At 40.4% G+C, this 23,206-nt stretch overlaps 2 protein-coding genes and 1 non-coding gene across 3 annotated transcripts; 2 read left to right on the top strand and 1 right to left on the bottom strand.

The window, feature by feature from the left end:
* Positions 1-528: 528 nt before the first annotated feature.
* LOC138894197 (uncharacterized) lies at positions 529-1,962 on the top strand. The gene has a single exon (XM_070178879.1). The coding sequence runs from the start codon at positions 529-531 to the stop codon at positions 1,960-1,962; it is 1,434 nt and encodes a 477-aa protein (XP_070034980.1).
* LOC117273598 (small nucleolar RNA R71) lies at positions 979-1,085 on the bottom strand. Its single transcript, XR_004503603.1, has one exon. It is a non-coding gene; the product is annotated as a small nucleolar RNA R71 (small nucleolar RNA).
* A 17,179-nt stretch (positions 1,963-19,141) lies between the features above and the next one.
* LOC104121062 (leucine-rich repeat receptor-like serine/threonine/tyrosine-protein kinase SOBIR1) lies at positions 19,142-21,347 on the top strand. The gene has a single exon (XM_009632956.4). It carries the CDS (start codon positions 19,260-19,262, stop codon positions 21,159-21,161), a length of 1,902 nt encoding a protein of 633 aa, XP_009631251.1. The 5' UTR covers positions 19,142-19,259; the 3' UTR covers positions 21,162-21,347.
* The last annotated feature ends 1,859 nt before the right edge of the window (positions 21,348-23,206 follow it).

Raw genomic sequence — 23,206 nt, 5'->3', positions numbered from 1 at the left:
CAACAACTTTTCTACAACCCGTTAGTAATTAGTTACTAATTGTTGCATTTTCATTACGTAATATTTAGTTAGTAAACATTCAAATTATTACTTAAATATTTCTGAAGATTGATTGCGTGAGTTCGGCGAGTCTAGTAGCTGTGTCTGATAGGTTAATTCCCTGTGAGATTCGACTCTGGACTTATTAGCCGGAATATATTTGCAACGACCGCTTAGTCCTTTTTATAAGGTATAGTTGGGCGTAATCACATTTTGGCGTCGTTGCCGGGGAGTTAACGGTGTTATTAATTGTAGCTAAAAGAATTGCTAGAATTCTTAGTGTAGTCAATTTTCTTCATTTTGAACCAAATACATTGAAATTCTAATGTTTGTAGTCTTGGGTGCTACAAGTGCATGCCTAGAAACTCCTCAAGAACTGGTGAATTGTTCTAAGCATTATCAGATGCTGAGAAAGTTTTCAAGGCACTGAATTGTGGAAACAAGAAGGGCAAACAACAACAGAACTCAACAGAACAAATCGATCCAGACATGGATGATGTAATAGAAAATCCAAATAACATAAATAATGCGAATGACCCGAACAATCATGGTTTGGTGCCTCTTGTGCCAGAAGCAGCCTTGTATGATTGGGCACAACCCACCGCCGAAAATCTGGCAACCACAATTGCAGTCCCTCAAATACAAGCGGAATCATTTCAAATCACAAACAACATGCTACATTTGTTGCAGAACAAGGGACTATTTTCAGGGTCTTACATTAAATATCCTCAGCAGCATCTGAGAAATTTCTTGTCGATATGTGTCACACAAAGGCAACCTAATGTGACACCGGAAGCAATAAAGCTATTATTGTTTCCATTCTCGATGACGGGAGAAGCTCAGACTTGGCTTAATTCACTCCCCATAAACTCCATCACTACTTGGGAGGAATTAGTCAAGCAATTTGTAAACCTGTTCTACCCACCCAATAAGACTGCCAAACAAATTGATGAAATATTGAGCTTCAGGCAGAGACCAACAAAAACACTACAAGAAACGTGGGAGAGGTTCGAGGGTATGCTGGTTAAGTGTCCACATCATGGCATACCAGAGCAAATGTTGGGGCAGAGGTTCTACATGGGATTGGCAGACAGCTTAAAGGCCAATGTTGATGCTTTAGCTGGTGGAGCATTTTTGAGCAAATCATTCAGAGAATGCAAGATCCTACTCGATAAAATAGCTCAAAACTCAGGATGGATGACAAGAGACTCTACGATCACTCTTGTAGTTCACTCTGTGGCTTTGGACCCAAACAACTCTATAGCCGAAAATATAGCCACTCTGATGACACAAATGAGTATCCTCACCAAGAAGATCGATGAATCAGGCCAGAAGCAGCAGGTACACATAGTTGATGTGACTAATAGGGGCTTATGTACACCATGCATTAACCAACCTTATGTATGCTCGCGGAGTGAGGAAGGTGACAACCAGCACTATCAGGAATATATGAACTATGGAGCCAACTATGGGGGACAGAGGCAAGGTGGTCAGAATTGGGGACAACAGAATCAACAATATAGACCAGCACAGCAGCAGTACAATAACAGCAACAATCCTGGAGCTATGCGACCACAGGGTCAAGTGGCGCCTTACCATAGGCAACAGGGCTACAACCAGCAAAATCAGCAGTTGGCTTATCAACAACCTCAACAACAACAGATTGTGAGACAAGATGATGGGTTCATTGAACTTAAGGGAATGCTGGACAGCAACAACAGAATGCTACAACAACTAATTGGGTCCATTGGAAAAATGCAAGAGAGAGTGGACTCACATGAACTAGCGATAAAGGGTATTGAGATTCAATTAGGACAGATTTCTATGGCTCTAAACAATCGTCCCCAAGGGACGTTACCTACAGATACACAAGTCAATCCAAAATATCAGGGCCTAAAACAGCTTATGGCAATGAGTCTATGAAATGGTAGAGACCTAGATCTAGAGAAAGAGATTGCTCGCGAAATCCGACCTACATAAACACTTGTGCCAGTACCCATTGAGATAGATGATTCAATAGGGTTAACTGAGGTGACGGTGCAACATGCACAAGAGAGCACAAGCAAAGAAAAAGAGGTTGCGAAGGAGACTGAGGTAGCACAAGAAACGACACTAGAAACAGTGCCCGAGCAAGATAAAACTCAAATCACAAGAAAGAAGCGACCTCCAACACCATTCCCACAGAGATTGGCCAAATATCATAAGGACGAGCAATATAAGAAATTTATGGAGATGTTGAAGAAAATACAGGTGAACATTCCACTGATTGATGCGTTGCGAGAGATTCCTGGGTATGCCAAAATGATGAAAGATTTAATGTCTCGCAAATTCGACTTCCAAGACCTGTCCACTGTTACATTGACACAGACCTGTAGTGCAGTCATGACGAGACCCATAGCTGAGAAGTTGTCAGACCCAGAGAGTTTCCCAATCCCATGCACGATAGGCAACTATGCTTTGCTAAAGCATTGTGTGATTTAGGGGCAAGCATAAACTTGATGCCCTTGGATATATACAAAAGGTTAGGCATTGGAAGAGCTAGACCCACGTCCATGTTACTACAGCTAGCCGACCGGACAGTGAAGAGGCCCTCTGGTATTCTTGATGATGTATTAGTACAGGTTGGGAAGTTTGTGTTCCCAGCAGATTTTGTCATTCTAGATTGCCGGGTTGACGAGGAGATTTCCATAATTTTGGGAAGACCATTCTTGGCCAACTGGGAGAGCTTTAATTGACTGTGAAACTAGAGAGCTCAAAATGAGACTAAATGATGAAGAAATAACATTCAACGTGCAGAAATCTATGCGGCGACCAAGTGAATTTGCTAACTGCTCTCTAATAGAAGCCGTGGATGTAATTTTGGAGGAGGCAGATGAGACCTTGAACGCTAAAGACCCTCTAGTAGCCTGTCTCTTGAACTTAGATGAAGTAAATAGAGAGGATTTGGCAGAGTGGGTGCTGGCTCTTGAAGGCCAAGGATTTTGGAAAAGAGAGCTCGAATTTGAACCTTTACACTTAGAAGAAAGAAAACTTCCTCCAGCTAAGCCATCGATAGAAGAACCTCCAAAGTTGGAACTGAAGCCGCTACTACCTCACCTCAGTTATGCTTTCTTGGGACCTAACTCGACTTTACCTGTTATTATCTCATCTGGGTTGTTAAATGTGCAGAAAGAATAGCTTTTGTAGGTATTGAGTGAGTGCAAAACTGCAATTGATTGGACCATTACAGACATTAAGAGAATCAGTCTGGCCTTCTATATGTATAAGATTCTACTAGAATGTGGCCACAAACCTTCCAGAGAACATCAAAGAAGGCTAAACCCCAACATGAAGGAAGTTATAAAAAAGAAGTTGATAAAGTGGTTAGATGCGGGGATCATTTTCCCCATCTCCAACAGCAACTGGATCAGCCTAGCCCAATGTGTCCCTAAGAAAGGTGGGATGACTATAGTGCAAAATGAGAACAATGAGTTGATATCAACAAGAACAGTCACGGGATGGCGAATTTGTATGAACTACAGAAGAATGAACAAGGCCACCCAAAAAGACTACTTTCCCTTGCCGTTCATTGATCAAATGCTAGATAGATTCGCTGGGAAGTCCCACTTTTGCTTTCTGGATGGATACTCGGGGTATAATCAAATCTCCATTTCCCCGGAAGATAGAGAGAAAATATCATTCACCTGTCCATATGGCATCTACGCCTTCCGGGGGATATCGTTCGGCCTATGCAAAGCACCCGCCACATTTCAAAGGTGCATGATGGCCATCTTCACTGATATGGTAGAGGACATCATGGTGGTCTTTATGGATTATTTCTCGGTGGTGGGAGACTCATTCGATGATTGCCTAAGGAATTTGAAAAGAGTGCTGAAAAGATGTGTCGAAACTAATCTGGTGCTCAATTAGGAAAAGTGTCATTTCATGGTACAGGAAGGTATAGTCTTGGGGCACCTAGTGTCGAGTAAGGGCATTGGGGTAGATCGTGCAAAGGTTGATGTGATCGAAAATCTTCCACCACCCACTACCGTTAAAGCAATAAGAAGTTTCCTGGCCATGCCAGGTTCTATAGACAGTTTATAAAAGATTTTTCCAAAATTGCAAACCCCTTGTGTAAATTGCTTGAAAAAGATCGCCCTTTTGTGTTTTCTGATGACCGCAGGGTAGCTTTTGAGGAATTGAAGAAGAGGTTGGTGACAGCACCTATCATAGTTTTACCTAACTGGGAGCAACTATTTGAGTTGATGTGTGACGCAAGCGACTATGCTATGGGAGCAGTGCTTGGGCAGCGCAAAGACAAAATCATGCATCCAATATATTACGCAAGTAGAATTTTGAGTGGTACCCAACTAAATTACACAGTGACCGAGAAGGAGATGCTAGCAGTAGTGTTCGTATTTGACAAATTCAGGTCATACCTGATAGGCTTGAAGGTAATTGTTTATACCGACCATGTTGCTCTCAGGTACCTCATTGATAACAAGGAGTCAAAGTCGCGCTTGATTCAATGGGTGCTACTGCTGCAAGAATTTGACTTAGAAATTCGTGACCGAAAGGGAACGGAGAACCAAGTGGTTGATCACTTGTCTAGGCTGGAAGAAGCCGAAAAGAAGGTTGAAGAGGAAGAGATTGTGGAGACTTTCCCGGATGAACAACTACTAGCCACGAGTCTTGAGGTAGCACCATGGTATGCAGACATTGCAAACTACCTGGCAAGCGGTATTGCTCCCTATGACATTTCCTCTATTCAAAAGAAAAAGTTCTTTCGTAACTGTCACATGTATTATTGGGATGAGCCTTATCTGTTCAGGAATTGTGTTGATAACATAATCCGGAGATGTATCCCCGAGATAGACCAATCTTCTATTTTGCAGGTTTGTCATGCGTCACCATATGGTGGCCATTTCGGGGGAGTAAGGACAGCTGTGAAAGTGCTGGAGTCGGGCTTCTACTGGCCAACATTGTTCAAAGATGCACACTTATAGGTGAAGGGTTGTGACGAATGCCAACGAAGCAGGAATATTTCCCGCCGACATGAGATGCCTATGAACCCAATTCAGGAGGTAGAAGTGTTTGATGTATGGGGAATCGATTTCATGGGGCCTTTCGTCAGCTCATATGGCAACAATACATACTCGTAGCTGTGGATTGCATGTCAAAATGAGTGGAGGCTGCAGCGCTTCCTACAAATGATGCAAAGGGGGTAATTGGTTTTTTTAGAAAGAATATATTCACCCGATTTGGCACTCCAAGGGCAATAATCAGTGACAGAGGCACTCACTTATATAATCGAGCCTTTGCAAAGTTGTTAGAAAAATATGATGTACACCACAAGGTTGCCACCCCATATCATCCACAAACGAGTGGGCAAGTGAAAGTTTCGAACAGAGAGATAAAGAGCATTTTGACAAAGACTGAATGCTACAAGAACGGATTGGGCGAGGAAGTTAGATGATGCACTCTGGGACTATCGTACCTCTTTCAAAACTCTGATTGGCATGTCGCCGTATAATTGGTATTTGGGAAGGTGTGTCACTTACCAGTGGAGTTGGAGCATAGAGCTTTATGGGCATTGAGGCAGCTGAATCTCGATATAGAAGTTGCGGGTACAAGTAGAGTCACAGAGTTGCACGAGCTTGATGAGTTTCGCTACCACGCTTTTGAGAGCACAAGACTATACAAGGAGGGAATGAAGATGATGCGTGTTAAAAATATTCTTGAGCGGAGTTTTAAACCCAGAGATATGGTATTGCTATACAATTCAAGATTGAGGTTATTTCCGGATAAATTAAAGTCAAGATGGTCAGGACCATTTTGTGTGGTAGAGATTCACCCCGCTGGTGCCGTAGAGATTGTTGTGGAAAATGACTCTCGCAAGTTTAGAGTCAATGGGCATAGGTTAAAAAATTATTTGGGCATGGATAATGCGAAAGTAGTGTCGGTGACTCATCTGCTCGAGCCACCAATATTGAGCGAGACTTAAATATGATTACCTACATCGTGCCGCGATATTAAATCAGGCGCTTCATGGGAGGCAACCCCTTATAATTTTGTATTCATTGTGCCGCGACGTTAACTAAGGCGCTCGTTGGGAGGCAACCCAATTCGTAGTTAATTTTTAGTGTAGTTAGAATTTTTCTTTTCGTTTTTAGGTACTAACAAGTTTGCAGGTGATTTTGGTATGCCGTACGGAGCACTGTGCGTCGCCTGAAGGAAACCTGGCATTGGAGCTCACCTCGCATGGGTTGAGGCGAGGTGTAACAGGCGATAGAGCTCACCTCGCATGGGTTTACGCGAGCTAAAACTCGCGTTATATCTGGCGTCGCAAGGTAAAAGGCCAGATGGTTCAAGTGACAAGCCTCGCACAGCAAGCCCTCTAGCTCGCGTATGACCTCGCGTCGCGAGGTCTAGGGCGTGGTAATAATGCAGGTGGCTCCAAGTAAGTATTTGTCGGGCTTATTTTAATTTTTGTTCCCTTATTTGCTTCTAACTCCCTCAATTAAACGCCCAAAACAAAACAAAAACACAAAACCCTAACCTAAAACACTTCACTCCTCACAAAACACTCACGAAGATACACTGCCCTCACACACTCACGTAACACTGCCACCCCTCCCCTCCCAACTCCATTGAAGTCAAGCAAGCTTCTCCTATTTCCTTCACTTGCAACAGCAGTACCAAGGCAAATTCTTCCTCTTAAAGCATCTAAGGTATGATTTTTTATCTCCTTCCTTTGCAATTTCGAGTTGGATGAAGGTATGAAATTAGACATAAAATTTGGGGGTTGTTCTTCATTGTAATAATGTGTTTGTGTGTCCTAACCCCATGAACCCCATAGGAATGGTGTTGCTATTGTATGAACACGTGGTGATATGGAACGCCCAAGCCGATTTGGAAGGGTAAGGCAATCCATCACCCCTACAAGCACTCCCATGGAACTAGTGCATGCTACGTGTTTGCTATAATACCTCAATGGCATTCCTTGTCCCCATTGGAGCCTGCGTCTCCAGGATTAATAGACTAGTGTTATGCAGTCGTGCACCACGTTAAAATCTTAAGTGTGGGGAGCCTCACTGGTAGTCCGATGCTTCGAAATTGGAGGAAGCAAACATGTTTTGTTGTTTGATTCTCATGATTAAGAAAATACGAGGTAAAGTCTGAGTAACCTCGGTAATTTGGGCAAGACCATGTATGTCATATCGTAATGCAGTTTTAACTGTTTGATGATTACTTGTGCAGGAATGACTATGCCTCCGAGAAAAGACACCGGCAAAGGAAAGGCTACTTCCACTGCTCCGTCTAAAGCAAAGGCGACCTCCGTACCTCCCCCAAAGAAGAGAAAAGGGGGAGAAGCTACCTCTAGTCAAGGTGAAGGAGCACAAGTTGTGGATGTTGTAGCAGCCATGCGTCCACAACCCCAAGGCCAATGGGAGTTTGGCATTAGAAGCATACCCCCGCATACTAAGAATTGGTACAGGCATTGTAGGCCTAAATATGTACATCCGGAAGCCGCTATCCATGAGTGTCGACTGCAAGCAAAGTACCATGCTATTTGGAGGGGCATCCATGATTTGGGGTTGAGCTATGTCTTTAAGAACATAGGGGATATTAATCTCAATCTAGTGCGGGAATTCTATGCAGGGTTTGATCCACAGGATACCGAACAGCTGGTGCCGATTCGTGGACGGTTGATAAACTTTTCAGCCTCAGCCATATGTAACTTTTTAGGTGCTCCGGATGTTCCTGTGGATCTATTGGACTACTTCATTCGCCATCCTACATATAGAGAGCTGAGACACACGTTATGTGGTGTCAATTCTACGGCAGTGTGGATCCGTGATAAGAAAACAAACCGGCACAAGAAGTTCCCCAAAAAGAAGATGAGGGCGGAGGCTCAAGTTTGGTTGAAACTGATTAATGCACGGCTCCTGCTGTGTAATCATGACACGCTCCTTAGCCGAGAGAGGACTTGTGTGCTCTACTTCCTCATGACGGGTCAAAGGGTGAATGTGGGTCATCTGATCTGCTACCAAATATCTTCGGTAAGGACGAGTAAGAAGGTCGATCGAATGCCATTTGCCAATTTTTTGACTCAGTTCTTAAGACACGAGGAGGTTGAGGAGGAGACAGAGTTTGACCACAGCATTCATCAGCCCATACGACAGACGGACATTACTAGCATCCGGGTGAAGAAGAGATTGCCATGCCATCATTGACATGTGCCGATCGCAATGCTCGTGATGATAGTTTTATGGCCCATTTCTATGGGATGATGGATTTGCAGCTGAGGATAGGGGGGTCGGCCGGCTACTATAGCAGAGAGGGACATATTGGAGGAGCGGTTCCCGCTCAATGCTCATGCTCAACAACTGGTTGGGCTAGGTGATGGATACAGACTCCCAGATGATGAGGATGTCAACACACCTGAGCAGTCTGAGGCCAAGCCAGAGCAGTCAGATGATGAGAATGATGAGGAGGAGGAGGAGGAAGCACAAGATGAAGAGTGGGCAGCCTCAGAGGATGAGGACGACGATGCAACATGACCAGGGAGTTTTTCCTTACACTCTGCTCAGATTTTCTTGTTTTGTCATTTTGTGCATACACTAAGGACAATGCATGATCTAAGTGTGGGGTGGGGACTTGTAAATATTAGTGTTTCTTAGTTATTTGTTTTATTTTAGCAAGTGTCGTCTTTGTTTTAGTTGATTGTTTTAAGTATTAGCTTAGTTAATTATTTTAGTTATTTGTTTTAGTTATTTGTCATTAACTAAAAAAAACAAAAAAATATATATATAGAAAAATTGGACTCTACTCTTCCCGACGATGGATCTCCTAGACAGTTTTCTTGAGAGAAGTAAGTTTAAAGGAAAAAAATCCAAAAAGTATTTTCTTGTAGGTAGTGTAGTAATTCCCCCTTGATTTTTCTTTGGGTCGCGGTTCTTTTCCAAGGGCTTTTACTTGAACCGGGTGTAGTTAGTTTTAATTTTTAGGAGTAGGAACCACGGGGCTATGCATTTAATTGCAGCAATATCTCTTTGCTTTGTTATGCCTTGAGAATAGTTAGTACTATGTTTGTGACGCTTAGGCTCGGTTTTTGACTCTAGTATAAGTACCTTAAATCATAGATTCTTAATTTTGCTTAACTGCTTGGACTGGATTGTCGCGATGAAATCAATCCTGAGTGAGTTATATGCCATGTCTGTGTGAGGTTTGTATGTATTTTGTGCATTACATTTGATGTCTAGAACTTGTCCCGTATATGTGCAAAGCGAAACAGTAGTCTTGTTCAGTCTAGGAAGTGATATAGTCGTTTCTTTGTTAAGCTAGATATATATAGTTTACCCACCTAAATGTTATGTATCGTAGTTAACTCCTTTGAGCCTATAATCCTATTTCTTTGGTAACCACATTACAAGTCGTACCCCTTTGTTTGAATTGACCATAAATTTGAACCTTGTCACCTCTCGTGAGCACTTGAATTGTGATGAATTATGTAAAAGTTATGAGCACTTGAATTGTGATGAATTATGTAAAAGTTAAAGTGTGGGGTGGTGGGTTGGATTTTGAGTGGAACAATTTAAATGAGGAGAACGGTGCATTGTCTTGGGGAAAAAAAAAGATGAGAGAAAAATGATAAGGAAAAATATTGTATGAAAAATAATTCTTGATGATGGTGGCCAGTGATATACTTGTGCTTAAAGAGTATAGGGTAATATAATTTGAAGTTATGGTGGAATTTTGGGTTTGACATAAGTCTGAGATGTTGTATTAAGGTATATGTATTAAAGTGCTTAAGGGAGGTGTAGTCACTCATATCCAAATGTATCCTACCCAACCCGCATCCTACATTACAACCAATGAAAGTCCTACTTGATCTTAGATTGAATGAACTCGATTAGTAGGGTATTACACTACGGGCAAGCCTATGGTGCATCATGTGTGGCATATGAATGTTATTTCTGAGATAGAGTGAATTTTTCCTATCTTGAGTTCCTACGTTCTTAAAATTCATTGTGTGTGAAACTAAGCTCTTTGATTGGGTGAGGACACGTGATTCATAAGGGAAAGGTAATGTCGTTGACCTCCATGTTAGAGCAAGTGAGTGAATTGTGAATAAGGCATGGTATTTGTGAGTCAAATCTTGAGGTGAGGATGTTACACCTTTGGGCTCAGACTATTTTAAATATTCTTGGTGTAATGAGTTAAGGGAATTGTTTAGAAAGGTTGTGTCTATAAGTGTAGTTTGATTGCTCGAGGACGAGCAATGTTTAAGTGTGGGGTATTGATGTGTGGCTATAATTCCATAGTTTAGCACATTATTCGTCTTGTATTTTATATGCTTTAATGATAAATTACACTTTATTTGCGCGTAATGGAGTCTATTTTATGTGTAGGTAAATTGGAGATGAAAGTAGAGCAAAAGGAATAAGTAAAGTCTAAAGCGGGCTCGAAAACAATTGAAAAGAAGAAAGAAAGAAGTGAGCAGCCGACAAATGAAAAGTTGGCGAAGCCAAGCCTAGAGCATGCGTTAGAGCAGAATGGGCCAGCCCTTTAGCTCATGTGGGATCGGGTGACGCCAGGCCTGGGGCGAGCTCCACCTCGCATTAAGGCTGGCGAGGCCAGGTCTGGGGCGAGCTTCAGCTCGCGTGAAGCCTCGGGAGGCCAGGTCTGAGGCGCGCACATTCCGAACTTTGAAGGCTTATTTTGTCTCCTAGTTTGACTAGGACTTGGCCTACGCATTTAGGTCTTTTCCTACATATATAAATAGACCTAAAATGCCACTTTTGAAGGACTCTTGGCAATTGGAGGCAAGGATAGCTCGTGGAACAACCGTTGGGAGCTAGACTCATCGATTTCTACATCCCTTTATCTGTACTTTGTAATTTAATTATGCAAAATATTGTGGATATTGTTACTATGAGCATGAGTAGCTAAATTCCTAATCTAAGGTTTTGATGGAAACTATTGAAGGATGATTTTCTTGTTACATTAATATAGATTTGTCGTAGTATTTTCTCTATTTGTTCAACTACAATATAATTGTGGTTGATTGAAGGGCCCTCAATTGGCTGTGCCTATTTAGTATGTATTACTCGAGAGAGAGTGCATATTTAGGTAGTTGTTGAATAACATCACTCCTAACGTATATGAGGGATCAATACGAAGGGTTTAAAGGTGGGATTAGGAATAACGAAACCTTAGTGCGATCCGAGTGAGCCGTACTTAATGCCACCTAGCGTAATTCGGGAGAATATGTCTAGTAAACTGTGGTAATTACTCGGGAGAGAGTTACGACAGTTAGAGTGCTCATGATCGATAGAGAAAACTTAGGCAAATTTATAGAAAACATAGCGGAAAAGATTCCGACAATAGAGAAAATGACAACCTTAGATCATTCCACAACTTGTCTACAACCCGTTAGTAATTAGTTATTAATTATTGCATTTTCATTATGTAATATTTAGTTAGTAAACATTCAAATTGTTATTTAAATATTTTTGAAGATTGATTGTGTGAGTTCGTGTGAGTCTAGTAGCTGTGTCTGATAGGTTAATTCTTTGTGGGATTCGACTCCGGACTTATTAGCCAGAATATATTTGTAACGACCGCTTAGTCCTTTTTATAAGGCATAGTTGGGTGTGATTAATTTCATTCCTCCAGTCCCAGACCAAATTAGTCGTATTTACCTCATAGTAGTTATTTGTATCCAAGATTGATTTCATCAGTTGTACTAACGTCCCGGGACTTTGATCCCTTTATTTCCGTCGATGATCCAAGGTTAGCCAATGCGTCCGCTTCTGCGTTATCTCCCTTGGGATATGAGTAATCGACCATTTTCGAAATTGCGCCAACAGAGCCTGGACCTTTACCATATATTGTTGCATACGATCCTCTTTAGTTTCGAAGATCCCGTAAACCTGATTTACCACCAGTTGTGAGTCACATTTGATTTTGATGACCTCGGAATCAAGTCCCCGGGCCAGTTCGAGCCCTGCAATCAAAGACTCATACTCTGCTTCATTGTTAGTTAAAGGGACCGTTCTAATGGCTTGCCTTAGGGTTTCCCCTGAAGGCATGATTAATACTATACCAAGCCCGGACCCTTTTACGTTGGAAGCTCCGTCCGTAAATAAGGTCCAAACCTCTGATGTCAATGCTGACACAATTACTACCTCTTTGGTTGCTAGAGGCAGTAATCCCGAACTGAAATCGGCCACAAAGTTAGCCAAGACTTGTGACTTAATTGCAGTCCTTGGTTTATATTCTATGTCAAACTCACTCATTTCGATGACCCATTTGGCCAATCTACCCGAGAGCTCGGGTTTGTGAAGGATGTTCCGCAAAGGAAAAGTGGTCACCACGGCTATGGGGTGATATTGGAAGTAGGGCCTCAGCTTCTGAGCGGTGACTACGATAGCTAAGGCCAGTTTCTCCAAATGGGGGTAGCGAGTTTCTACTCCCATTAAAATTTTACTAACGTATTAAATAGGAGATTGCTTACATTCGTCCTCACGGACTAAAACTGCACTTACTACGACTTCTGAGACCACAATGTAGACTAACAGTGTTTCACCTTCTTTTGGTTTCGAAAGCAACGGAGGGCTTGACAAATACTTTTTCAAATCTCTCACAGCATTCTGGAACTTCGAGGTCCATTCGAAATTATTTTTATGTCCTAGCAATGCGAAGAAACGGCGACATTTTTCTGATGACCAGGAAATGAACCTGCTCAAAGCTGCTTATTTCCCCGTAAGCCTTTGGACTTCCTTCACAGTTGATAGTTGGTCCGGGATGTCTTCGATGGCCTTGATCTTATCGGGGTTTACCTCAATTCCCCTTTGCGATACCAGAAATCGCAGAAACTTACCAGAGCTGACCCCAAACGCGCATTTCTCGGGGTTAAGTTTCATATTATGCTTCTTTAGGATGTCAAAAGTTTTTTGCAGATGTTTAAGGTGATCACTTGCATTTAAAAACTTAACGAGCATATCGTCTAAATAAACTTCCATAGTTTTTCCTATTTTTTTTTCAAACATCTTATTCACGAGCCATTGATAAGTGGCTCCGGTATTTTTCAACCCGAAGGGCATCATATTATAGCAATCTGTACCGAAATTTGTAATAAACAAATTATTTTCCTGATCCTTCGGGTTCATCTTAATTTGATTGTACCCGGAATAAGCATCGAAGAAACTAATTAACTCATGTCCGGATGTAACATCAATCATTTGATCGATGTTTGGCAGTGGGAACGAGTCTTTCGGGCACCCACTTATTCAAATCTTTATAATCTACACACATTCAAAATTTATTGTTCTTCTTAGGAACTACTACTACATTAGCTAGCCAATGTGGATACTTTACCTCTCAGATCGAACCGATATTAAGTAAGCGAGTTACCTCTTCCTTGACGAATTTATTCCTAGCTTCAGCAATAGGGCATTTCTTTTGTCTTACCAAAGGTACGTTGGGATCCAAACTTAACTTGTGTACGGCTACCTCCGTCGAGATACCTGTCATATCCGCATATGACCATACAAAACAATCGGCATTAGATTTAAGAAATTTAATAAAGCCAGACCTGAGCTCGGGGTGCAGGCCTGTCCCCAAGTGGAATTTCCTTTCTAAGAACTCTTCGAACAACGCAACTTGCTCAAGTTCTTCCGGTGAGGATTTCGTTGCATCCCTCTCTTCTGGAACCTGGAAATACCTCGGCATCCGTCTCTTCTGTCCCCGGGCTAAGTTCATCTAGTTCGGGAGCAGGCACTGATTCCTGTAATTGCTATGCCGCATGTTCTTTTCCTTTGCTACTGGAGATCAAAATTGTATTCATCTCCCTTGCCGCCGGTTGGTCACCCTTATCTGTTTAACTCATTCGGGCGTTGGAAACTTCAGTAATTGATGATATGTTGACGTTACAGCTTTCATCTCGTGCAACCACGGCCTTCCCAAGATAATGTTTATCCCATATCACCATCTACCACTTCGAAAATAGTTGTTTTCATTACTCCTTCGGCATTCGTGGGTAATAAAATCTCTCCTCGGGTTGTCACGCTCACGAGGTTGAATCCGGCGAGGAGCTTTATGGCCAGAATGATTCTTCCGGTGAGTTTAGCTTGCTCCAATACTCTCCATTGTATGATATTGGCCGAACTTCCTGGATCCACTAAAACACGTTTAATCTTAAAATCTAGCACATTTAAAGAAATTACCAGTGTGTCATTGTGCGGTAGCAGCAATCCATCTGTGTCCTCCTCCGTGAAAGTGATAACGTCTTCGGCGATTTCCCGGAGCCTTTTGCTATGGGTTATTATTGATACTTTTGTCTTTTTTGCTGCCAAAAAGGTGACCCTGTTGATCTCGTCCCCCTCCCCCCCGGGAGATCATGTTAATTGTTTGGCTCCAGGTATCTTCTCCTGCTTTCGACGGTTCTGATTTGTCCCGGTTACAACCATAATTGTTCTTAGCTCAGTCACTCAAGAATTCTCTAAGATGGCCATTCTTCAACAGTGTTACCACTACTTCCTGGAGGTGTCGTCAATCCCTTGTCCGATGGCCATTCGTCATGTGGTATTCACACCACAAGTTGGGATCCCTCTGACTGGGATCAGATCTCATTGGTTTCAGGGACCATGATTCTTTGATGTTTCTCATGGATGACACCAACTCCACTATACTGACGTTGAAATTATATTCTGACAACTTGGGGTATGAAGGATCTCGCGCCCCCGACGCTTCTTTATCCTGCAATGATCTATTGTTCCGACCGCGATCAGTCATTCTATCGATGGCGAACTTGTTCGCTGACCGGAAGCCTCTGTCGCGGCCTTCGGTCCATTCGTAGGGCAAAAAATAGCCCCTCAAAGATCGTCTATCCGTGTCGAGATCGTCTTTTGATTTTTCTCTGTTCTTTTCCCGTCCTTTTGTTGACGATGGAAAGCCAACCTGATCATCTTCGATCCTTATCCTTGATTCGTACCGGTTGTGGACATCCACCCAAGTCGTTGCTTGAAACTCAAGCAGGTTTTCCTTCAATTTTCGGGAAGCGTCTGAACTTCTCGGATTCAGTCCCTTGGTGAATACTTCAGCCGCCCATTCATTTGGGATAGCCGGGAGCAATATTCTCTCCTTTTGGAATCGGGTAACAAACTCTCGTAGCTACTCAGACTCTCCTTGCATAATCCTAAATATGTCGGCCTTTCGGGCCTGTACTTTTCTGGCCCCGGTATGAGCCTTGATGAAAGAGTCTGCGAGCATCTCAAAGGAGTCTATAGAATGCTCGGGTAACTATGAATACCACGTCAAGGCTCTTCTTGTGAGAGACTCTCCAAATTTCTTCAGCAAAACAGATTTAATTTCGTGAGGAGCTATATTATTTCCCTTCATCGCTGGCTGTTGTGTAGGTAGTAATATGCTCATGAGGTTCTGAAGTTCCGTCATACTTTGGCACATCAGGCATTTTAAATCGCTTCGATATTAATTCTGGTATCGCACTTGGCTTGTATGGCAATTGAGTATACTTCTTTGAGTCCAGACCTTTCTGCACTAGTGGTGAGCCCCGGATTTAGTCCATGCGGGCATTCACTTCCCTTATAAACTGTAAGAGTTCATTCTTGAAGGGATCATTTTCGTTATTGAGGCCGGATCTGCCTCCCCCAGCCCCATCGGAGCCAACTTCGCCCCTCGGGGTGTTGTTGTCGACCCTCTACGTTGTTTGATTCATGGGAGCGCCGGGAGGAACCGGATCTCGTCTATTCGCATTATTCGAAGCCCCCAACAGGGCCTGCTTCAACTCCATCATAACCTTATCCTATCGCGTGAGGTGGCCTAGAATGATCGCCTGTTATTCTTGTAGGACCCTTACCGCGTCAATGACATGTTCCTCCTCAGCATCATCGGGAGTTGTCTCCCGAACATGTCAAGGATATTGCCCGTCATGCACCAGTATGGCGTCATTCCCCTCGTTGTGGGTGTCACTGATTGGGTCCTCAAAATAAGATTGATCCCCTCGAACCTCGGGATTGTGCGTGTTGTTAACACTGTTATCTGCTATTTCTTATGATTTTTTCTAAGATAAAATAATCAAAACATGTTAGTAAAAAAGGCAAGGATCAACTTAATTGCACGGGTGTCTAGGCCCAACGGTGGGCGCCAAACTGTTTACATGTAAAACGGTACAGTTTATAAGTGGTTTTTAGACAAGTGAATTAATTCGATCCTGAAATAACAAGATAATTGAAGAAATATATAACACTTACCCTTGATAGGAAGACGAAATGACAGAAATAAAGACTCTGGCAGTGAAACCTCCGGGCGCAACAATAATAAAAACAAGAACAGAAAATAAGAAGGTAAAATTGATTAGAGCTTTGAGTAGATTGTAGTATTAGTTTGCCAGAAAATTTGTGTCCTTACAATGATAACAGAGCTCACTATTTATAGATACGTCTAGGAAAGGAGGTCCTAGGATCGTGCCCTTCTTTAATGTCAATTATGAGGGCCATTGATAAAGATGTAACGGTGAACATAAATGTCAAATTCTTTATAACGGGCAATTTACTTAATGCTGTAGAATATTCTCCATTAAATGCCACCGGGTGAAGTGTATTTATTGCATCTTTATGAGCGTTATTCTTTCAGGTGACAGACGGGACCATTGCCTTTGGTTTTGGCTATCCCTCGTCTTAAGTTTCACGTGCCTCTCTTTTGGGTGACCACGTAGCATAACATATTTTACCATATACAATTTATTCATTTGTTTTTTAGTAATCTAATTATGTAAATAATTTTAATCAGTTTGTGTATTAATATAAATTAAAGGAGATTGTAAAATGAAATTTGCAACTTACTGATGTGATTGTGTGCATAGGTGTATCTAAGGGAAGAGGTATGGGTTCCCATAAATTCTTGGTCCTCTCCCTATGATATGTATAATAATGTTATATATCTCCAAAATTATTTAAATATATATATGTGTGAATCCAAGCTCAATGAATCTTATAGTGCTATAATTATTCGGTGCACATTTACTAATGATCCAAATCTCACGTCTATCTTATAATTTTTTCCTTCTTTTACTCCAAGGATCAAATCACACGTTTGTCTTTTTGTTTTCTTTCTTTTTCTAAAATTGGGACCACTTACAGGGGATGGATATGTCTTGAGTCCCTCTTGCATTTTAATTAAATATTTTTAAATTTTTCTTTCTTTTTAGTTTATTCTTTCAAAATCCTCAAGTTTGACATGTTCTCCTTAGGTCGTTATCGTTAAATTTTATATAATTAAATCGGATGTTTTGTATTAAAATTAGTAAAGTTGGATAATGTAGCATATAGTCAATGGGTTCAACTGATCATTACCATAAAATTTTTGAATGTTAATTTTAAAAGTGTAAAGAATTCATGGTAAGAATCTAATTTTAAATTTATTTCTTTATAATAGTACCCTATCTTATCAAAATCTTGAATACGCTTCTGAATGTGCGTTGTTCATGTGTAAGGAAGAAAATGCTATCAGTAAGTACCGCAATTAAAATAACCACAATGTGTTTGTGTTTCCATGTGTAATAAAGATAGAAGTTTCTTATGCACCAAATTGGGAAAGCGTATGACTACGCTAGCACACACAACAGTCTTGCCAGCTAGAGTGATAATTAATTTTCTTATCTATTGCACTAATGTTCAAAACAACAAACATATCTCGTTTAACAGAAAATTAACAATGCACCACCTTAAAGGTTTCCTGTCTAAGTTTAACTCTAATAATCTGACACTGTAATATTTTTTAACAGAAAAGAGTTATATGTGTCCCTTTACTTTCAAATATTAGTTATATATATCCCTCGTTATACACTTTTTACCCCTACTATTACCTATTTAAACATATTTACCCCTCGGTCTAACAGACCCTGGACCCAGTCTTCCTGTTATCTTAAGCCCCCACCCCTTTTTTATTTTTGATTTTGTAAAGCCCCGTCTTAATATTTATTACCCAAATTAATACCTCTTAATAACCCACCCCAAGATCCCATCCTAAAGGTTATTAACCACTTGAATTTCTCTCCCCATCTCTTCTATTTTTATCCCTCCAGCAACCTTCTTGATCTTCCACAATGAAACTTAAGACCTCTCATAACCTTCAACATGGACTATCATCGGAAAATTTTATTTTATGCACTCTAATTCCAACTTCTTAGAAAACACAAAATATCAACAACTACTAAACAAATCATTATTGCATTCAGTTCATTCCGAAATAAACCCATACCGAAGTGATCAAATCAAAATCTTAAGACTCTTCAAATTCTTCAAGATGAATTTGTGTCTCCATTAATACAATTATTTTTTTGTGTTCACCCATGAGCATTGAGTATAAATGGACGGAGTGGAGGAATACGATCAAGGCCTTTAAAATTTAAGACTGGAGGGGTCCTTGGGGTGGGTTATTACTTATTAAGAGGTATTAATTTGGGTAATAAATATTAAGATGGGGCTTTACAAAATAAAAAATAAAAAAAGGATTGGGGGCTTAAGATAAAGCCACGTGTAACAGGAAGGTTGGGTCAAAGTGTCGAATAGTATAATGAGAGATATATATAACTAACATTTAATAGTACAAGGACATATATAATCCTTTTCTGTTTTTTTAAATACTATTAAATTACCTAAAAATAATTATAAAAAAACGAAAGCTACCTCAGATAATAGGTTAAATTAAAAACTCTTTAGACCGTAATATATAACTTTAGTAAGTCCTTCCTATTTTATACCTTACAGCCGAAAAATATGAGCACACATTGATATTGCAATTTAAAAAATAGGTACTAAATCGTTATTTTAACCCTTCAATCATAGGAAGCAATAAACTTTCCCTCTTTGATAAATATAGACAAGATCTTCCAAGTCACTTTACCCATTTAGTCCTTTCAGAGTTAGAAACAGAAGAAGAAACATCCCAAGACTTAATGGCAAAGTTGGAAAGTCAACAGTCAATACAAGAAAACGTATTTCATTGTTTTTTTAATGCAACTTGGACCCATGCTCAAATTTTCCACACGTTCTCAGCTTGACTTGTGAAGTCTACGCTCGATTTCCACACACAAAGCAGCCAGCCAATTTTCCTTCATAAAGATATCAATCAAACACTTAGAAAAAAATATCCACCACTCCCCAGGCTAGTGTCTCATCCACCTCCCGTCTGCCGGAAAAACAAGAACCTCAATGGCCTTCACTGCTTCACAAATCCACTTCTTTTTCATCTCCCTTTTCGCCCTTTTACTTATTGTTCAAGCAAAACTAAATCTCTATCCACCAGATCATGCTGCACTTTTGCTTGTCCAAAAAGACTTGGGCATCCAAGGTCAACGCATTGCACTTTGCAACTCTGTAGCAGTATCCTGCGAAAGGCGAAAGGCAAACAGAACACAGTTGTTGAGAGTCACCCGTATTGACTTCAGATCCAATGGATTGAGTGGAACTTTGTCTCCTGCCATTGGCAAACTTTCTGAGCTCAAAGAGCTCTCTCTTCCAAACAACCGACTCTTTGACCAAATCCCAGTTCAGATTCTCGACTGCCGTAAACTGGAGATCCTTGACCTTGGAAACAATCTGTTTTCTGGGAAAGTTACATCTGAATTATCATCTCTAGTCCGCCTTCGAATTCTTGATCTTTCTTCAAATGAGTTGTCTGGGAATCTTAACTTCTTGAAGTATTTTCCCAACTTAGAAAAACTCTCTTTAGCTGATAACATGTTCACTGGAAAAATACCCCCTTCTTTGAAATCTTTCAGAAATCTGCGTTTCCTTAATATTTCAGGAAACAGTTTTCTTGAAGGTCCTGTGCCTGTTATGAGTCAAGTTGAGCACTTGTCAGCAGATTTGGATCGGAACAACTTCGTTCCAAAACGTTACATTCTTGCTGAAAATTCGACAAGGTCAAATCAGATATCAGCACTGGCACCTAATTCCAATTCAGGAAATGCCCCAGCTCCAGCACCGAGTCATAATGTTGCTCCAGTCCATAAACGTAACAAGAAGAAAAGGAAAGTCAGAGCGTGGTTTCTTGGTTTCTTTGCTGGTTCTTTCGCAGGGGCTATATCTGCAGTACTCTTATCAGTTCTCTTTAAGCTGGTAATGTTTTTCGTCCGAAAGGGAAAGACTGATGGAAGTTTAACAATATACAGTCCACTGATTAAGAAAGCCGAGGATTTGGCCTTCTTAGAGAAAGAAGATGGAGTAGCATCACTTGAAATGATTGGAAAAGGTGGATGTGGAGAAGTTTATAGAGCTGAGTTACCAGGAAGTAATGGGAAGATTATAGCTATAAAGAAGATTTTACAACCCCCAATGGATGCTGCAGAACTCGCCGAGGAAGATACCAAGGCTTTGAACAAGAAAATGCGACAGGTAAAATCAGAAATTCAAATTCTTGGTCAAATCAGACACAGGAATTTGCTTCCCCTACTGGCACATATGCCTAGGCCGGACTGCCATTACTTGGTATATGAATATATGAAAAATGGGAGCTTACAAGATATCCTCCAGCAAGTCACAGAAGGGACAAGGGAATTAGATTGGTTGGGACGACACCGAATTGCAGTAGGGATAGCTACTGGACTTGAGTATCTCCATATAAACCACAGTCAATGCATAATTCACAGAGATCTAAAGCCAGCAAATGTCCTTCTTGACGATGATATGGAAGCTCGAATTGCTGATTTTGGACTTGCAAAGGCAGTTCCAGATGCCCATACACATGTTACGACTTCAAATGTTGCAGGAACTGTGGGATATATTGCACCAGAATACCATCAGACACTGAAGTTTACGGATAAGTGTGATATATACAGCTTTGGTGTGGTGTTAGCAGTGCTGGTTATAGGAAAGCTTCCATCAGATGAATTTTTCCAGCACACGCCTGAGATGAGTTTAGTGAAGTGGCTGAGAAATGTAATGACTTCCGAGGATCCGAAAAGGGCAATTGATCCAAAGCTGATAGGAAGTGGATTTGAGGAGCAAATGCTTTTGGTTCTCAAGATCGCTTGCTTTTGTACACTGGAAAATCCAAAGGAGAGGCCTAACAGTAAGGATGTTAGGTGTATGTTAACTCAGATCAAGCATTAAGTACACATAGGATAACGCATACTGAATAAGTTGGTTTATGCAACTAAGAATGTGTTCTGTATTTCAGTTGTTACCATCTCCAAGACGAGCCTGTGCAAGTTAAGTTTTTGTTGTAATTGGTTTATACAAGTAAATCAAATCTCTGTACTGAAGTCTTAATGGTATTCTTTCCACTTTTTTGCTGAAGTTACTAAACTCAAAACGCAATTGTCACTATAGTTTGAAGGGGTCCGCTAATTCTGCATCCCTTCAAACTAGACAAATATGCTAATGTGTATGATCAAGTCTTCTGTTCCATAAGGTAAAGTATTTATTGAAAAGAGTAGTACGAAGAAGGTACCATAAAGTTTGCAAAATTAAATGATTACTCAATTACTACACTAATATGGAACCCATAAAAAGATATGTAATCGGAAATGCTAAATACCCAACACAACAAATTCTGAAAACATGTAAACTTTACAGGAGCAATCAGCTTTTATCTTCCTTTAAAGCACCTTTTATTTCTCTCATCATATTTGACCAAATGATTGCATAATGGAACGAACCAGCTTCCTAACTACTTCAGTCTTCTTTCCGAACTATCACCCAATAAATTAGAAAAATATTAAGAAAAAGGGTCCATATAAGCCATGCTTGTTTATAGTGCAGCAACAAATGATTCACTCTTTCATCACAAAAAACACTTATACAGACTAAAGCCCCACCTTTGTAAATTCTCCTGAGTCAGACAAGCATCATATGCAGCAATGGTTCCAAAGCAAGCAACTTTGATTGGAGCTTGGGGTGCTTCACCTTCAACTTAATGTTACTCTTAAAATCACCCCATAAGCTGATAATTTGCTTCCACATACCCTGAGCTCAGAGCTAAAATCTTGAATTTGCACGCTGTGAGATGGAGTGCTTTAGCTTAAACAAAGGTTATATAATAATCAAATAAAGTATACACATACATTAATGTAGGATGGTATTTTGCGTTATCTGCATTTCTTCACTGTTTTCATCAAAATATTTAGAATGAAATGCAGATAACGCATTTCTGAACCAGCTTCATTTTCCCAAACAAGTATTTCCAGTAAAATTTGTATATCCTATGTTATTAACTCTGTGATATACTCATCGAGAGCATCACATAATACGCACAGACTAAATTAGCATAAAATGATCCATTTTTCTATCGCTTAGTGTGCAAGAAAAATGCATAATTTTGCATTTGCTAAAGTACCTTAAAAATCTCTAGATGAGTTGCTTCTACAATCTTCAGCAATTGTAGCAGCATGTTGTAACAGTTCTAAATCACAGAAATGAATTCCATGATAAAAGCGAATAGAGCGCAAACATATATTCAATTAAAGAACATAATTAGTCAAACCTGATGTGAAGAATCGCAGGAGTTCGTTGCCCAGATTCAATGCATTAGCTTTTCATCAGAATATCAACACATACATTATAAGGAACAACTCATTTCAATGGAAATTCCTTTTTGGTTGGATAGTATATAACAAAGCTCATGCATAAAACAGATAAACAAATGTAATTATTAAAATAAAAACATGTTAGCCAGTAATTACCAAAGGGTAGGCCAAATTTTCTATGATGACCAACTCACACTAAACATCAAGTATAATAACTCGAATAAAATTCATACAATATGAAGAAGTCTAGGGGTGTCAAATGGGGGGTTTGGACTGATTTTGGGCGGGTAACAATTGGCTGAGTCATGAATAAATGGGCTGGTCATTGATCCGTCCAAAATTTACTTGGGCTGAGATTAGTTGGGTCAACATTGACTAAAATTTGGGTCATAACCTAACCCGCACAACTCTATCAAACTTTAATAATGTGTTATTTTTTTATGATTATATAATTATCAAATAAATTTTTTTTTCTTTATTATGTTCATATATAACATATCAAACAAAAAAAAAATTATTTTAGCAAAATTACTCATTACTCAATTTGAGCTAAAGTTCAATCCAACTTTAAATAGCTGAGATAGACTGAATCAAAATGGGTTGAGTTCAACAAATAAGCGGGTCAATGAT

This window comes from Nicotiana tomentosiformis, chromosome 6 (assembly GCF_000390325.3).
Source record: "Nicotiana tomentosiformis chromosome 6, ASM39032v3, whole genome shotgun sequence".
NCBI classification, from domain to species: domain Eukaryota; kingdom Viridiplantae; phylum Streptophyta; class Magnoliopsida; order Solanales; family Solanaceae; genus Nicotiana; species Nicotiana tomentosiformis.
The sequence above is the reverse complement of the archived record's forward strand: the minus strand, read 5'-3'. Positions and strand labels throughout refer to the sequence as shown.